Raw genomic sequence first — 19,323 nt, 5'->3', positions numbered from 1 at the left:
AGAGCGGCTGAGGGCGAACCTGCAGCGCCCGAACCGCGCTTCACAATGAAACGATGATGATGGTAATAACAGCAAAAACAATAAACAAATCCCCACGCTAAAAAGCTCCTCCCGTATCATAAACAAAACCAGCAAAGCCAAATATTTTTCCAAATAAATTTAATTTACAAAATATTTTAAAGTAGAATGAGATGCACACAAATTTAATGGAAAAAAGAAAAAAAAAAAGCCTCATTTGTTTATCTTTCATGAGCTTTAAAGCTGAAAGACACACAGAATGCTGTGTTTCCATGCTGTTAAAATATAAAGGGGCCCCGGAGAGAAATCAAAACCTAGTGCAAGCACCCCTGCAAGAAATCCTATGAAGCGAGCAGTGTTAAGACAAAAGAACTTTACTTTTCCATAACAAACAAAATTACACATAGGACTGAGTACTTCTACAGTTACAGTACACTTCCTAACTTTTCCTTACAGCAAAGAATTACCCCAAAAAAGACAACTTTACTTAAAGACTTCCACCTAAAATATCAACCTATACAGATCACATTTAAAACACATTATCTTATATACCAGTGACAAAATATTGAGTTTATTTCACCTTATTCTTTCATATAAAAGGAGTAACATTTAAACATGATCAAAACAGTTACGGGGGATTCAAAAAATTTCACCATTGTTACCTTTAATCCACTAAATCCTTTTAAACCAAAACATTTCTCAGGAACCGTGGAAAAAGACCCTTCCGGGCTTAAGCAAAGTGACTGCCCTGCATTATATTCTGCCAGTATCATTCTTCAATGCATATGATGGAAACAACCAAAGTGCTGTGAGATGGTATTGTAGAAAAAGATGGCATGTGGCAGCAGTCACAAGGACCTACAGATAAACACGTTCTATTTCCCTTCAGCTTCAGTCATGTGGAGAACACACAACCTGGATCAGTTACGCAGGTATGCTCAACATAGGATTTCGCTTCTTTTGGATAATAGGTTGGGGTTTTTTTCCCTGAAAACAATAAACTACTACATCCTTCTTAGAATTCATTCATAACTCTACATTCATTAACTTCTACACAGAAATAATTTTAGATTTTAAAACTTGAGGGTCATTTATTCCTTAGCACTCCGTAACACATTTCATGTTCAGTCAAGCATGTCATCAGGTGATTCCTTCAAAGCATTCTTCAGCGTTCGGGATGCTCTTTCACATTCATTACTAGGGAAGTAAGCCTAGCTCTTTGATGATACCAATAAGTCTTTTGTCATAGTGTTCTGGCATGACCCATCTTTAAAAATAACTACCCGAATTACAATCCAGACTAAAGTAGCACTAAATTTTTAAGGAAACCACAGCCTTACAGAAGATGTATCATCACCATTACAATTACTGATGTTCACCAGAAAAAGAACCTGTGAGAGCCATACTTCTGTAGGAAAAGTGTCAGTGCTCAAAAAAGGAATTCCAATATAAATAAATAAACTGAACATTAAATCCACTTAATTTTGTTTAGCAAAAAATACAGAATTCAATTTTTAAACAGAACAAGTGCAATAATTTCTCAGAACCATGTAGCAGTTCAGAGTACCAACACAGAATCCACTCTGCTCCCTAAAGGTCAGCTGGTGGAAAAGACAACTTTCTGCAATGTGCCACTGATCACTCTTTAAAGACATTATTAAGAGACCTGCTTCTTCCTTCTTTGGCAACAAATGTTCAACTGAGTCAGTGACTGCCAGATAAAACATAGCCTTTATTGTAAAAGCACACTCCATGCTCAATAGGATATGCACTCTTGGATGAGTACACATGCATACTAAAATGGAGGTATCAGACACCTACGGAGTTTCGACCCATATAGCTGTGAGGTGCAGATCTCTGCCCTTCATCTCCAGTCCTCCGAAGAGGAACTTCCTCTGTCAAGCAGAGACCAGCTACTTCCACCTACCAAATGAAGTACCAGTCCAAGAAAATGTACTTTGTTCATATATGAATTTTAAATAGATGTAAAGCCATAAGAATTACAGCTCATGATATTAAAAAAATAAAAACTATGTATCTAGCACATAAGCTTTCCTATTTTCTTTCACTGTCAACTGGCAATGATCCAGCCTGACCAGCAGGTAAAAACACTAACTAGTAGGGTTATCTGCAAACGAAAGAATGCCAAAGAACTAGTAGGTAATTTTTTCCAGGAATGACTAGTAATTCTGGTCACCCAAACAGGAAAGATAGCACTTGTTTTCTGAAAAATGAGTCCTTTTATAGTCTATTTCTTCTTGGGCACCCAAAAACATGAAGCCCTTTGGAAAATATTGACCGTAATGTTTTCCAAATAGTCAACTGAACTAGAGAAAAAAGCCATTATTCAGGATATATATAAAAGGCACAATAATGAAAGAATTTTTAAAAGGACATTATCAAGTAAACATGCGCCAAATTCCATTTTAGTATTTTCCTAGAGTGCCTTCTGAACAGACTGGATTTTAAAAAGAAAAATTTAGTTACCAACTACTTTCAAGACACTGTTTTGTCAAAATCCTACAATACTTTTTTTCTACTGTAGGACAGAAAAAACAAGAAATAACAAAGAGTTAGGCTTTTTAGTCTGACAAGTGCACTGACACCATTAATGTTGGGTTATTTTTAACAGTACAATTACAAATGCTGGAAGTCATGTTTCATGTCCAGAAGCATTTATATGAATATAATACATACATGTTGACTTGAAAACTACACATAAACCAGCCATTTTCAAGACATGGAGTGTAAGGATAACAGAAACAGTTTTATTTTGAAAAGGGTTGAAGGTGGACTTAGCAGGAAGGGTAGTACTTGATAGTGTCCTTTCAGAAGGTGGCATTCAATGGCCTCATTATTGCTGTGTATTTGCTAGTATTCAGCTTCCTACCAGATATATTTACAGCATGTCAGTTCGAACATTCCCAGAGCACAGCTCTAAAGTTTACTTTAGAGATACAAACATAGAACAGTTAAACACATGTAGTCCTGTTTTAGAAACTGAACTTTTAAAGTTTAGGACTTCTATTGTGCTTCTTTGGCTAAGTCCTATTTAAATATTGATAACACTTAAAATTCTATAACTCTGCCACTATTTAACAGCTAACAGAAATCTTTGGTGTGTTTAGGTTAAGGATTCATTAGGGTACAAGCTTCAAAATATGAACATTCAGGCAGCTCTGGCCCCTCTCCTGCAAACTGCTCAAAGCTGAAGTAGATGGGGATTAACAGAATCTAACACCAAAGTACTTGAACAGGATTTAAAATGATCCATGCTACTTAGAGTTTATAGAACTGTAATGATAAAAAAAGCTTTTCACCACAGATTGCTTGTGCTCAGGTCATTGGATAAATTTAACAGTTACAATAATACACGTATGCCCAGTTTCCCATTTTAAAGTTTCTTTAAGATAATAATTTAAGAACAGGAAAACCTGGGGAAAATTCTGCCTTAATATATAATTCTTGTGAGGAATACTGAAGATGAAAAGATTAGTTCAGGTATTTTCTTTGGCATAATATTCACCAAACAAACACAGAATAATTATTTTTAAAGTAGGCTTAAAATAGAAAGCTTGACGAGGTTAAATTATACTCCATTTCACTGTGAATTACACGAGACCTGTAATTCAAAACAATTCTTTTGCAAAAAAAACAAAACCAAACCCAAAGCAAAACAAAACCAAAACGAAATCCTTATGCCTAGTAAAGAAAAAGCTAAAAATACTTAGACATAAAATACTCTCAAGAGCTTGACTTTGTTTTATAAACACTGTACAAGAAAGTGAGAAACAAAACAATTTCATTAGTAACTCACTAGAGATTTATAAGTACTGATTCTTTCTTTCTTTTTTTCAACAGAAGTTGAGTACTCTTCTGGAAATAATAGTCTTCAAAATTTCTTCTCCATCACAGATAACCTGAAAATGAGCATGCTAATGTGGGACCCTGGTGTAACTTACATTCTCACAAGAATAAACCATGTCAATCCTTTATGAGTGTTCATAGATTAAAATGACCTTGCAAATACTCCCATTTCTTTCAAAGTTAGAGTGCGGGGCACACTTTAGAAGACAAACTAGGTTGAAAAGCATGGAAAAAATGTATATTAAGATTATATAGGTCTAACTGTTGAAAATTAGACAGTATAATTGTCTAGATGTTCCCACATTATTTAACATACAGAGCTCAAGGAAGAATTAAGAGGCCAAATTTAGGCAGCCTAATTACACTCAGGGGGATCACCAAACACCCTGTTTAGTGTCTGCATAAAATATCTGAATCACTTTTCAGAAGAATCTAGTTGCTGTATCCATTGGCTAGGTTCCAGAATCCAGCAGATTTTAAAACCCTCCAAAAATGCCTGAGGGTTCAAATAAAGTTATATTTTAATTGCTGTGTGAAACATAATACAAAGTCTGTGGTTTATATCCCTGCCTGCCCTTACAATTTCTAAGGAATTTGATATAGTCCTTATTCTTCCAGAATACTTTCTATTACACTTAAAATGTTAACTCAAAGTGAGATGCAGAAAGGCAAACAATTTTTTTTTAAATTAATAGCCAGATATGTAATTACATTTTTCAGCCACTATGCTTAAAGGTATTTCAGAACACAATTTTTAGAAGACCATCTATAAGATTTTTAAAAACTCTTAAAATCACATTTTACTCTTTCAGTATGCATCAAAATGTGCCTAAATGTTCAAATATCATGTAAACAAACCTGGTTTTCCAAAACTATGCAGAAGACTCATGAGTCCAAATAAAATATAAAATATAAATTTTAATTGCCATATCAGCCTTCTGTTGGCTAATGGCTTAGTAAATTAGGTGGAATGTTATGGTCTGATCATGAATGTTCACTGTTTGAAATATTCTGTACAGTAGGAGCTGTATCTAGCCCCAGTAAAGTTCCAAGATATGACTGGTCTCTAGGATCCAACATTTGCTCAGGCCTTACAGGATGAACAATATTTGCAGGCTGTGGAGTAAGAGTGTATTTCTCTAGAAATGACAGATCTGTTGCTCGTTGATAATCTGTCTGCTCAGGCTGTGGAGGAAGAATGCCATGTGACTGAGTAGTATGCTGTACTAGATCAGCTTGTGGATCAGACATCTGAACCGGTACCAGAGTCACAGGCACACATACTTCCGTAGATACATTCTGTAGCAAAGTTTTGGCTTCTGATTGATATGCTTTGGACTGTTCCACATATTGTTTAGCCTCAGTTTGGTAAACTTTGTCATCAGAGGTGTACTGCACTGGCAAGGGGACTAGCTTTTCCTCTGAAGAAGATGTCAATGCCTCTTCTGCAGCCTTTGATCCATGAACATGATCAATATGATACTTCAGCTTGTCTTTTCGTTTAAATGTTGCATGGCAGTGTTGGCAATTAAAAGGTCGAGCATCTGAATGAATAACCATGTGTTTTGTTAATGTCTTCTTAATTCTAAAAGACTGATTACAGATTTGACATTTGTAGGGTTTCTCGCCTGTAAAGACAGAAAAGTAAGAATCAGTTATTCTGAGTAACACCATGTCACACATAAATACACAAATACATACATGGATTATGGCATGGAGACCTAGTATAAAACAATTTTACTGAAAACAAGGAGCATATGTTTAGCATCGATTTCGGAATCAGGGGAGCCGTTATATATTTGTTTAGAAGTTCTATTAGCATACCCTTCTCCTTACATACAATTCTCTCAATTCATGGGATTTCTGTCAGGTACACACAAAGATAATCAGAATATAAACCAAATAAAAAAGAACAGTCTTTAAACTGTTACGATACTGGTATTAAATGAGCTCAATCTGTACTTCTATGTATTTCAAAAGGACAATGATATTCCTAAACATAAGGCAAGAAAACCAAAGTCAAACAGATAAGTACATAAAACTTTCCAAAGGGGTTTCAAATCCTTGTTTAGATTACCACTTGAAATTCCCTGGACCACAAAAATAGTTACATGGTCTGGGTAAATTTGGTGAGAATGTACACCAGTAAACTAAAAAAAGAGGTGTAGAGAGCATACTGCAAACCTGTGTTGAGGATTATCAGTGTTTCAGCTGATACATTCAGAGGGTAGAACGACCAGCGTATGAGAAAGAGTAAGAAGTCTTGCTTCTTCCTGCTACTCTTGCCCTGAATGCTCAGTAACCATAATGAATTAAATAATTCCATCGATGGTGATGCATAAAAATACATTCCTACATGGTTTGTTGTTTTCTTGGGGCTTATTTTACTTTTACCTGAATGTGTCCTAAAATGCATTTCCAAACTTGATTTGCCTTTAAAAACTTTCTTACAGACTTCACACTGATGAAATGTTGCTTTGTATCTTTAAAGAAGAAAAGACATTTCATGTTAGATTTTTATTCTTTTTGTAAACCAACAAACAATAAAGCTATGTGCACACTCCTTTCTGAAATCTTTAACTGCAAAATAACTGAATATCAAAGTTTCCAAATTTCCTCACTTATGTTCATATATCCTGGCACCTGTGTACCAATAAGGTCAGTAAGATTCTTTTCAATATTCAGTCTTACTCTCTTCTGAGATTGGCACTTGGTATTACAAAGCAAAAGCCACTAAAACTTCTTTTCTGATACACAGAATATCCTTAAGTAACGGGTTTTGCCCAACATCCACAAAAGGCTTTCACTTTGGCAGACTTGCGCCATAAATAAAGTAGGCTACTGGCTACTAAGAAAAACCAAGCAGAACAAGCAGACAAAGGTACTGTACTTTCAACACAGACGTATCTATAGTGGCTTCTACACAACACGAATGAGTACAAGCAGTTAAAGCATCATTTGAAAAACAAGTAGGTCTCAGTTTATTTGAAATCTCTGAAACAGTTGTTTTTGGAGCTCAGGAATTTAAAAACCCTACTGCATTTTCAATTTATAGACATAACTTAGGTTTCAAAGTTTTTACCTACTTTCAGAGCCCCTAATCTTCTACCAACTTCTAAAATACCTAAGTGTGGGACAGTTCTCACAGTGCTTAAGTGGGACAGTTCTCACAGTGCTTAAATGATGTCCAGTATTTCAGTCTTAACTAGTCTGCAATGACAATATTACATCAAACCATCAGTTTAGAACACCACTGACACAGCTAATTGACAGATGAAAATTTGACTCTTTTTTATGGTTTTATTTACTTTATTATGATTCGAAGAAAACATCTTGATTAAACTATGAACGTACTTTTTTGACATCCACTTCATCTCTATCAAGACTAAGGTAACAGGCATGACAAACACATGGACTGCTAGAATTCTGCACGAACATGCAAGTCCCAACAAAATCAGTTACAGTACAGAAGTATTTACACAGCTACAAAAACCCCACACTTACTTTTGCCAAACTTTTTCTCCGAGATGAACACTTTTATAATGAACGGTAAGGTGATCTCTACGGCCAAAACATTTTCCACATTCTTCACACTGATGTGCTTTTTCACCTATATGGGCAAAATTCAATAAATTTTGATTAAATCTTCTGGAACTATAATCATAAAACCGTAGATCCATGTTCACAGAGTTCAGCCAACCAAGCTCATCCACACCTTACTCAGAGAAGAATACCAAAGAACAAAATTCAGGAATTAGGTTGCTTCTATCAGAGTAAAGACTTTTACCACATGTTATATATGACCATTACTGAACTTTTGTCATTTCTACAATTAAATTCACATTCATGAGTTAAGAGACACTTCCCCAGACACCTACTGCATGAGAGGTACAAGTGAATGACTAGGAACCTACTCTCCTCATTGTGACCCGAAATGTGCTATCTTCAATAATTCAGGGGCTCTAAAAACAGAGGCTTATTTAAACACACTAATTATTTTCAGCTACTAATTTTAGAACTGAAAATTACATCACAGTATTTATCTTTTTAATTATCCTGATTTACATAGTTACCTTTTTCTTTTAGGCTGCTGTTTAAAAGTATCTTGGTTCTTTTTAGTCATCTTGAGATCTTCCATAAAGTGGCAGAGTATTTCTTCTCATGTAAGTAGGAGGAGTGTGGACAGTCAAAGAATGTAACTTTCTAGAGGAGGGAAAAGCAAATAGAGTAGAAAAGAGGATTTTTTTTTTTTTGTACTTGAGTTTTCAGAGATTTCTTTATTTTATAGCAGACATTATGACTTCAAACACAAAAAAAAAAAAAAGAAGCTGTCCTTCAAAATAAAGGCTCGGGAAGTTTAGACTCTGATCACTTTCATATTTTCATGCTGCCTAGAAAGTATTTTGCCTCCTAGAAGGCCTCATTCCCTTCGGATCCTGTTCTCAAAAAGCCCCTAGTGAATCTTTGCTTTTCCTGTACATTTGATACTATAAGTATCTGCTATCAGTGCCAACAGATATTTTTAATTCTTCCTGATTATGCCCATCTGGCTGTTCTCAGGGTTGACTCCCACCACCTTCCTTCCCTCCTTCTTCCCCAATAACAGACTTCAGAAACACCTCTTTGATGTTCTTACATTAAAGTGATCAGTGTACAAACTTTGTCAAGAGACTGTGACAGCTTCTTCTGTGTTGTGGTAATAATGTTTCACGCAATTGCTATTAAAAAAAAGAAATCTGGACTCATTTAAAAAAATCCTCCTTTTTCACTTTTGCTTTTTTTTATTATTTTTAAAGCAATTTACTGTTACATGTTTTTGACTGTCCCTCAGCTTTCTATGTTAACATGGAGGAAACACTTTGCTTTTAAACTTTGAAAACACATGTAAGATTAACCCTACTTTAGTAAACTTTAAAAATAGTGAGAGGAACTTTTATCAGGCCTAAAACATAGCATGTACTGAAAGAAAAAAATCCATAATTAATTTTTCATTCGATCTTATTTCAAAATAGTAATATAAAAAACAATTTTCAAAGAAAATACCTACCTGAGTGTATTTTTTTATGTTTTGTCAGGTGATCATGCCGAATAAATGTCTTCCCACATTCTTCACATTCATATCTCTTGTCATCATGGTGGACTCTTAGGTGAAGTCTGTATATTTACAGTCACAAATATAACCATAAAATGTAATACTTTTAACATAATCTACTGCTAATTCAATGCAAAATACCAGAAAACATACTCTTTAGTGCTTCACACAAATATCAGGAAATAAACTTCAGATGAGGTATGCCTAAACTGCTCTTAGAAAGCAAGAAGGAACAGAGCTAAACTCTTATGTGATGTTAACTTTGTAGGATATTTTAGTCTTCCGCTTATTTTCTCTTTGAATAACAAAGATGCAAGTTTTAGATGTGCAAGAAAGTAAACTCTGATACAAGATTTGTATGGGATTCTGTCTGTGTTTAAACCACTGAAGTATTAAAAATTAAATGACTTCTTACAGATTAATCTTTTTTCAATATTTAAGCATGTTTAAAGCATTTACTAATGCTCTCAGAATTCGTATAAATCAAAACACATACATTTTGAAGAATTATGTTGGTAACATGAATACATATGTACCACCAAATAAGTGAGACAGTTTAGCAGCTTATCTAATAAAAATCTGTACCTGTAAGAGCTTCCATGACGAAAACTCTGTCCGCAAATACTGCAAAGATGAGGCTTCTCTCCACTATGAATTCTCAGATGTTCTTTCAAAGTTGTTCTGTTTAACAAAGGCAGTAAAATTTAATTTTAAGCAATGTCACTGCCACTTTAAAGTTAAACAGATTTCTTCTCAATTTCTTTAACTCTGAGGGATCACAATATATACAAATAACTGCATCATCAATTTATTCAGATATACACATAGATACATACATTCAAAGGCACTGTATGCTATTTATTGAACCTGCTGGGTCTGGAAACAATATAAACAAAGAAACAAAACATTGTCCCAGCATAAACTGAAGAAAACATCAAGCTTGTCAGCATTTTCTATGTAATAATTTTCTTGTGTCTGTATGTATATCTAAGTCAGAGCTTGAAAATCAGACTTGAAGGAAATTTGGATTGTGGATGTTAAAAAACTGTGCATGCAGATAGAAATTCCCCTCAAGCAAAGGATTCAGGCAGTAACATTTAATGCATAAATAGCTGGTAAGTGTGTGAACTAAACAAAAGAGAAAATTCTTCAATCTCCTTCAGTACATTTTTTTTTTCCCCAAAAAAATTTTTTATTGCTGTACACAAAAATTTTATCTTTTCTAAAAAGAGCAACAACATTTAAATACTCAACTGCCTTATATAACATAAATGAGCTTTATAGAACTGAAAGACTATCTGTGCTTTATAGCTTGTTTGTTTACTATTTCATTATTGCATTTGTGCATTTTCTTTTAACACATGCATACCCTATTGACCAAACAACTAGAAAATTCACACCACCAACAAAACCCACTAGGGACAACTCTTCCTCTTGCAATACTTCTGGTGGTCTGGTCTTTGCCAGTCATTGGAAAAAAAAAACCATATCAAGAACACATACTGCATTACACAAACTCATATATTTTTATATAGCTCAAACAGAACATAACTAGAATCTTTGCCAGGTTCACTGAGATGAAGCTGTATTCTGTCAATACAAGCAAACAAACAAATATAAGGCTTATTGTTTCAGAACCTAAACATAAATCACCATTTGGTAAACTTTGAAGATCTCCGTTATAGAGCAATGCAAGACACCTTCACAGAAGCAATGTAAATGATCACTTAAATCCACATTTTTTTACCCCCATATGTGTAAAATTGAAAGGGAAGGGAATCACATTTCTACAGCTTTCCTATGATTTTTTACATACTAAAATTTATGACCCAACTTTTAGAGCTTCCACTTTTCAAAGTGCTAAAATAACATTTGTTTCCTCCATTTAGACAAGCAGCAGCAAAGGTCGTACACTATTATTCTATCTTCCATGAAATCATGTCAGTAGAAGTCCAATTTCTTCTTAGTCATTCTTACCAGTGCTCCTGATCTTCCTGTACTCATCAGTTTATTTACCAAAATATCTATGGCAAGATGTTCTTGCACAACACAGGAACCCAAAGTGAATTACAGGTAAGACTTTTTAAATATAGTTCTGCCTTATAATTAATTACCTACAGGCGTTACCCTTAATTTTAGGGGTCATCAGAAAACCACATGCTACCTGTGGTTCTGGTGCTACCTTTTAATATAGTAGCCTTCTCAAATGGCCTCATTTAAGCCAAAAATTCAAAGCTAAACCATATTCAGAATTAAAACACTCTATAAATATCACTCTGTTCTGCTCAAGTTCAAGTGGTCATGCAACTCCTTACCGCTCCCGAACAGATTTTCCACAGATGAAACATGTCCATTTCCTCTTTCCTCCATGAGTACACTCTACATGGCGTTTCAAATTTCCTGTATCATTAAATTGGCGGCCACAAATATCGCAAGGAAAAGGCCCTACAAGGAGACAGACAGACACAGCATTATTAACTGTCAGTTAAACCAAACAAGATGTACAGACTGGTTACTTGTGAAAGCCCTCATCAATTTACAAAGCAGAAGTTTTGTCCAACAAATTACTAATGTTTAGTACAGTCAGCATACTTTAATTAGACTGAGCACTTTCTTCTCAGAAAAGTTATTTCTAATACCTGGTATTTTGGCAAATTTCACAATTGTAAAGCAAAAATTTAGAATAGTCAAAAGTAATTAAGTTCACTTAGACTGTTTGAAAAAATGAATTCCTATTACTATCACCAATCCAGTTCCTACCTGGCAGAAATAATTAATAGTAATAAAGAAGTCTTCAGAATACTTCTCAACAAAATAAAAAGGTCTTTGGAAAACTTTAGGAAGACTCTGACTCCGTACTTGAGAACCAATTTCATACAAAAAGATTTTAAAACAAAACTGACCTTAATCATTCTACCCAAAAAACCTCTCTGCATTTATATAGGTACAATACAATGCCTTTAAAAGACAGCTGAACAGAAAAGTAAAAAAATCAACCAACAAACACCCCCCAAAAAAAATCCAAAACCAACAACCCAACTCCCCCACAATATTGGAAAAGAGAGAACTAAAAAAAGAGGTTGGCTGGATACCGAACTGGTCAGGACATATAATGGTAGAGGAAGGTTTTACTTTAAATCTATTGTTTACATGTCAGAAGGATGTTTCTATACCGAGATGGAATTTTTCTTGATGTTTCAGTCTTGCAAATCGGGATTTAAAATGCTCTTCACAGTAGGTACACTTAAAAGGTTTATCCTGAGAGTGAAGGATCATATGCTCTTCTAAATGAGGTCTTCGAGTGAAAGATTTCTTACAAATCTAAAATGATAACACAATTTGTCAAAGATACATCAGTTATAACCAGATTATATTCCTATTCATAAACTCTTAAATTTAGTTCATCTGCTCTATGCAGCAATGTAAAATTAAACATGTATTCTTCAAAAGCACACTCTATCCCCACTTCTAAAGTCTTGCAGTCAACATAAAAAAATCTGTGTTCTACATAAACCCTACTGGATTGCACTCCATATATTATTATGCCAATCCACGGCAGCCTAACTCAAACTACTGGCAACGCCTGCATACAGTTACATGTTCCCCCCTTCCTTCTACTGACTCTTTTCTAGGGTGTTTCAACACAGTAACTTTGCAGAAAATAACCCAACTGAAAAAAATCAAATAGCTTTGGATTGGTTTTGGACAGGAAACAGCTCGGCGGGACTGTGGTAAAAGCTGTTGTAGTATAAGCTACTGAAGAACTAGAGTCATACCTGCTCCTTTATTTCCTCTGGGAAATTCTCTGACAGCATGTATTAAAGAGAAAATGCCAATACCAACAAAGAAATATAATTCAAAATATATTTTAGAGATACAGAACTTTCACAATGTTAAAATTATGTGAGCTTTTTAGTACTGTTTTCAGAAGAATCAAAACTTAAGTGTAGAAGAATCGCTAGTAGAGTCATTAAAGTAAGCATGCAGTTCAATTACAGAATTGAAGCCACAGCTCAAATTTAGGCATTTAAACTAGGTATTACAATTCAACATCAGGGCCCTATGATCTAACATAAATCAACACAGGGCTCACTCACTGATTTCATTGTGAAACTGTTGCCATTGTTTATAATAGCTGAATTTAGTACTTACCTAACTCCCATAGATTAAATTGTGCAATCAGTTTCTCAGAGCACACCTGGATAACACTTTTAGTCTCAGGAAATCAGAAGGAACAGGAGGTTTATTTGTTTAAAAACTTATTAATGTTAAATATAAGTGTAAGAAAATCCCATACCTGTAAAAAGTATAATGGCCTTCTTGCTTTTCTTTACTATTAATACTCTACTGTTTCTGTGAATTTGCTCATATTCCTCACGGATTAAAGTATGGTCACCAAATCCTGGTGTTCACACATGGACTACAGCATAAACCAACAACCTGAAGAAATCCTGCAGCTTACATCTGTAGCACCTCAGCCCTCAGAACATACTAAACAACCTGAAAACAAAGTCACAGTTCCTAAGGGTTCTGTTCATTCTCCAGCTGCTATAAAAGCTAAAATTCTACCCCTGCTTTCAATTCGAGCTTGTTTTGAGTGCGCATCAGCAGCACAAGAGCAGCAGCTCATGTCTTGAAAAAAATCTAGTTAACATAAACTTAACAAAACCCAACAACCAAACCCCAAAGTGGAGTTTACCAAAACATTCATCTGGTAAGAGTACTTTCCAAGAAACGAACATCAGTAATGTTGCATGATTGATTCCCACTATAAAAACATTTCTTATCCAGTAATAAACAGAATCTATAATACGTTTACACAGTGTAACTTCATTTGGAAGATAACACTGTCTGGTCATCGATGTAATAGAATACATCCAGCCATGGTACCATCACCAGCAGAATGAACCTTACAGTTTCCTACAGCTGGTATCTCCCAACCTCCTACTATATGTTTATAAGTGAAAGTTCAAAACAAAGCAAGGTTAGTAATTATGTTATAGCACCTAATATTACAGACATACAGGTGCATAAAGCAGATTGCACAAACAAAACAGCTGCCTTGAAAAAAGGGTAAACTGATTCCCTTAAAAAAAACCCAGTAACACCCCACATTTGGAACCTTAAAATATCATTTAGCAGCAGACAGATAGAGAACTGGAGTTCTACAAACTCCTTTTTACAGTAGATATAGTTTCATACATGTATCTCTCCTGAGGAAAATCAAGGAAAGGTTTCTACAATTTTACAACTAGAAGTAAATTATGTACAAATTTACAACTCTGTTGATACTCATATGCAGCTAAACTAAAAAGTTTTTCGTATCTATTCTCCTCGCTAGTGAGAGAGTCTTCCAAAACAGGATATATTATGGTCAGTGTCTGATGTGCATAATTAACGGGAGAGCAAACACTTTTTAAACAGTTTTTAAAGTATTCATAACACTTAAGTCCAATTATCTGCAAATTTATGTAATTTAACAACAGCAATAACTGATCACATTAAAACATACTGCTTTCAACTATTTTAGAATTCAATTTGGTATTATTTACCCGGTGACAAGCTGTACATACAGATCAAGTTCAGCCATTAAATCAGCACATAAAGAGGAATTTTATACCATTACATACAAAGCTTACTGAGATTCCACAGAAACACTATGCGGTATTTTCACTGAAGTATTCAAGTCACAAAACATAGTATCTATATGAAAAAAACACCAACACCAAAGTACTGAAGTATTACTTACATCACATTTCCAACCTTCACTCTTTGTCTTTTTGATAGAAAGAAATTCTTGTACATTCTCTGGATGAAACCTAGGAGAAAGACAGAAGCTGAAAGTAGCTATAACTTTCAAAGATGAAGATCACCCGAATACTAAATACCCATTTCTAAACTCCACGTGTTATGAAACTGATCACCAAACCACAGAACAGAATACTGATAGCTAAAGAATTCTAAAGGCACAAGGAAAGTAGTGTTTACTAGATTCCTGTAGATACTCATATGACAATTGGTAAGAGAACAGTTTCAATTATAATGCTTTATGGATATTTACAAAGAAAAAGGAAAAAAGCAGTATGTAAATAATAATGCATTACAATTAGACCTATCATAAACAAATTATTCACCTAAAAAAATCTGCATGGAAATGGTTTATCCACCTATATCATCAACAGTATAGCATCAACATTTAAAATCAAAGAAGATATCTTTTTCTTCCTCCAAATTAAAAGCAACACAGATAAATATTAAGACTTGTATTCTGACTCACTGTATTAGCTAATCTGAGAATTCTAAAATTTATAGTAAAAACCTATGGCAGAGCTCCCACAGAACCATTAGTGCCATTTAGTCAGTCCCTGTGCATTCCTCATGGCAGGTTAGTTGGTACTGCTAATCTCATGTCTTTTGAAAAGATACTTATTTGAAGAAACAGTTATAAAGTTATAGAAATAATGCAGAACATACATTTATCTTCTTTTGAACTTAAAAAAAAAGAAGATTCTTCAGAAATGCAAGACAAATTTGCTCATACTTGCCTCTTCACGTGCTTCGCTAACGTCTTTTTGCTTGCATGCAGCTTATTGCAGTAGGGACATTTGTGTTCCTTTTTATGAAAGTCAGCATCACTGGAGTGCTTCTTTCTGTGCACTGTCAGGTTGGACTTTGTTGAATAGCGCTGGTGACATATATCACACTCAAAAGGCTTCTCACCCGTGTGTACACGTGTATGGCTCTCGTATTTGCCTGTACGACAACAACAAAAAAATCCATTAGTATGAATTGTAAAAGGTATCACCTACAATATGCACATTTGGGGTTTGTTCTATAACCTCTCTCTCAAAAGCAGTCAAGTATCTTCCACACACATCTAAAGATTTCTACTGGTTTACACCACTGAAAACTGCACAGTGATCACATACAGTGCTTGACCCATACACTTCTACCTTAGGTATTTTTAAGATAAAGAGTAAAAATAAAAGGGCTCTGTATTACTGTTATATCTGTATGAAGGTTACCAATCCCTCTTGTTCAACCCTACAGCATACTCTGTTCTTAAGAACCAAAAGTTACACCACTAGTCTTTCATGCGGTACTGATTGCGAAGGACTTTTTCGTAACAGGGAACAGCCTTGCAACAAACTGCTTATTTCTAAAGGTACTTTCAAACAACAATACACCAAATGTATGCTACAGACCATTGCAAATGATCTATATATTTGGCAACCAAGATATTACCGTAAATAAAAATACTACTCTAATTTCTTCCATGCTGCTTATATTCCCTCTTCTGTTTGCCAGTTTTCTTCCCCAAGGACAGAATCCATCCTAAGCTGAGGGTCTGTCTACCTACCACAAATCAATAGCAGGGTCCCTGCTACTAGATAACTTTTTTCTCTGTAGAATATACACCATGGTTTGGGGAGTTAGATAGAGAAGAAAAAAAAAAAAAAAGTACTATAGCTCATAATTTAAAATATAAATCGTCTACCACTAAACAAGCTTGTAAGGAAATATTTTGTGTCACTTTCACTTGTTTTAATGATATTTTCATGTATTTTTTGAGCACAAAGCTAGAATTCAACGTTATGAACATGCAAAGAGAAAAAGGCTTCCAATGCATGCAAAACTAAATTGTACCATCACAACTTTACTCATAAGCTATTTATTTCTGCATAGTAGCCTCTCAATATTAAAAACCCCCTCAAACTCAGAAAATTCCTTTATTACTTTAAGATACGGCATTACAGGAACAGTTAAGTCCCACATTTTTTGTTTTAAATAACTTCTATGATATAATTTGTGACCCTGGAAAATTCACTTCACCTCAGCAAGCTAAATACACTGTGTAAGTAGGAATTAACACACACACTACCTCCATCCATTTTCCTAAACTCCTAAAATTTCAAAATTATAAGACACAATGCACCTAAAAACACCAAAAAATACCTAACAGTATGAGGAACTGTTTCTTTCCTGATCCCCATGATTGAAAGGAAGTCAATACCTTACGTGATCATCATTAACCGTTTATTCCAGCTGAAAGAATACAGAAATTCTGGAATAGAGCAGTAATTTACTTTTAATATGGGAGAAGAGGACAGGAAAGCATTGGACATGACAGGGCAGAATTTCTACTCTTCCAATATCCCAAGTAACTGTAAGTCTAGATTTGACTGTAACATTAACAATCCTAACACAACAGCTTAAGCTGACAAAGTATTAGTTGGTGCTAACCACAGACAAGAAGAATCAAGCTAGAAGTCAGTGACTGAGTCCTAAGCATCTACACATCATATAGAATGGAAGAATTTCAGGCTGTTTGACAATGGTGCTGTTATACTACAGCAACAATGACAGCTTTGTTACTTAAAATTAATTTGGCAGTAAAGGTCTCAGACTTCATTCAAGAAATTTCTGCAGACTTAGTATCTTGCTGTGTTTCCCTCCTTTTTCAAGGCTGTTCTTACATGCCACACTAACAGCCGGAATCCAGAGCTGTGAAAGAGAAATAAATTTAGTATTTGCAGATTTTTTCAATTAATGCACTCAGTTAATTTATTGAAACTGTTTGTTACCATAGACGTAACAACTTATTACATTTAAGAAAATCAGCAGCATACTGGGTCAGTGATTCAGAAATTCTGATCTTCACTCTCTAGGACGGAGAAACAGTCCAGTTTATTTCCCACACAGATAGCACCACCATTCACCTGGCTTGTTCTTACCTATTCGATCAAATTTTTTGTCACACTTGGGACACTGCAGTAGTTTTTTGCTACTGCTTTGAATGACGACTGGAGCTAAGCCTTCAGGAATATTTCCCATTGAATCAACGGCCTCAGAACCCTCTTCAGCATCATTCTGTTCTTTTTCACTTTGTTCTTCAGACTCTGAATCTTCACCTGACATTTCCTCTTCCTGTCCCTCTTCATCAGCATTGCACTCACTTTCACTGTCTTCAAATTCACTTCTATCAGACGTTTCCTTGTCAGAACTGACTTTCTCCAAATTGCTGTCAGAGGCATCATCACTTTCATTGTCACTGTTATCCAGTTTAGCTGGATATTTGCGGTTTCTTGTAGAACATCTAGTGGAAAGGCTGGCCTTCTCAACCATTTTTAACCCATGCTTTCTTTCCAGTGAAAGGGATCTGTGGGCTTTAGCCAAATGATTTTCTAAGGACTTCTTGTAGCAGAAACTTCGACCACAAAAAGTGCACTGATGACTGTTTAATAGTTTACCTGTCAGTTCATTGAGTGTTTCTACTGGTGTAGGCACATCAGTCGCCACATCAGTCTGTACGTTAGAAATGCTTTCGTTATTTAGTAACTTCACTGCATCTATGATATCTAAAAATTTTGCTGCTTCCAGCACTAACGGAATTTCATTTTTATACACAAAAAACTCTGAGGTGTAAAGAAACTCAAGCAGATGCTGAAAGACAGAATGAGTTACATGATCTAAGGTGACAACATCAGTGCTTGGATTTTTACTCAAACAGGCATGAAAATAACTACTCCCAACAGCCACTACAACTTTGTGAGCACTAAATTCTTTCCCTTCTACAATAATGAGTAAATCACAAAATGATGGACGTTTCTGTCTATCGTCATTTAAGTATTTCAGTAGATTTTTGTTATACTGCAATGAGCTTAGGAGCTTTCTTTGTTCTGGTGATGGCGAAAGTTCTTTGGAAGATTCACGCTGATCTGCAGGAGCTACTTCTGCAGCCTTTGAGACAATTTTCTGTGCACAGTCTACTACAAGAATCTGCTCTGAAGCGTCTTTCTCATGGCCAAGGTGAACCTTTTCGTTTAGATTTGCAGCGAGCCGTCTCCTTTTCTTCATTGCAGAAGTGCAACTTCAAAATCAGGAGCTTCATAGGTGATTGGCAAGAAATTCTTGTGAAGACTTTGCTCTGCTCCAGACCTTGAGAAAATATGCAACAGTAATTTCATAATCTGCAAAAGAATTACGATACAAATTATTCTAGGCACTGAACAGTAGCTTCTTTCTCTATTAACACTTTCTGTACTTTACTCTTGGTTTTATCTACCCTGCACACCTTAAACTTTTATTAAATTACTAAAATCTCATTACTTCCCATTTCAGACCATGGCATAACACTACTCAGAGCAGGCGAGCCGACACTGCCTATTATTAGATCGAAAGAGGCGGCTTGGGCTGGTTTTGCTCCCTAGACACATATAGCCCGTGAAATACCCCGGAATGGGCGTACACCGTTATTATTATTACTCCGAAGCGCACTCGCTTTCCGTTTAACCCCAACACACCCAGACAGCTCTTCTGCTTCTCCCGCCGGGCGCCCGGCCCCT

The 19,323-nt window shown here is 35.3% G+C and overlaps 1 protein-coding gene across 1 annotated transcript; it reads right to left on the bottom strand.

The window, feature by feature from the left end:
* Positions 1 to 4,712: 4,712 nt before the first annotated feature.
* ZBTB41 (zinc finger and BTB domain containing 41) lies at positions 4,713 to 18,894 on the bottom strand. The gene is made up of 10 exons (XM_010021575.1): positions 17,713 to 18,894; positions 15,523 to 15,730; positions 14,727 to 14,796; positions 12,151 to 12,298; positions 11,293 to 11,422; positions 9,563 to 9,658; positions 8,933 to 9,039; positions 7,390 to 7,495; positions 6,280 to 6,368; positions 4,713 to 5,513 (listed from the first exon to the last, which is right to left on the bottom strand). The coding sequence occupies exons 1-10, from the start codon at positions 18,833 to 18,835 to the stop codon at positions 4,870 to 4,872; spliced, it is 2,721 nt and encodes a 906-aa protein (XP_010019877.1). The 5' UTR covers positions 18,836 to 18,894; the 3' UTR covers positions 4,713 to 4,869.
* Positions 18,895 to 19,323: the final 429 nt, after the last annotated feature.

This window comes from Nestor notabilis, unplaced genomic scaffold (assembly GCF_000696875.1).
Source record: "Nestor notabilis isolate BGI_N333 unplaced genomic scaffold, ASM69687v1 scaffold28999, whole genome shotgun sequence".
In the NCBI taxonomy this organism is placed as follows: Eukaryota; Metazoa; Chordata; class Aves; order Psittaciformes; family Psittacidae; genus Nestor; species Nestor notabilis.
Note: the sequence above shows the minus strand (reverse complement) of the source record. Positions and strands in the feature narration are given on the sequence as shown.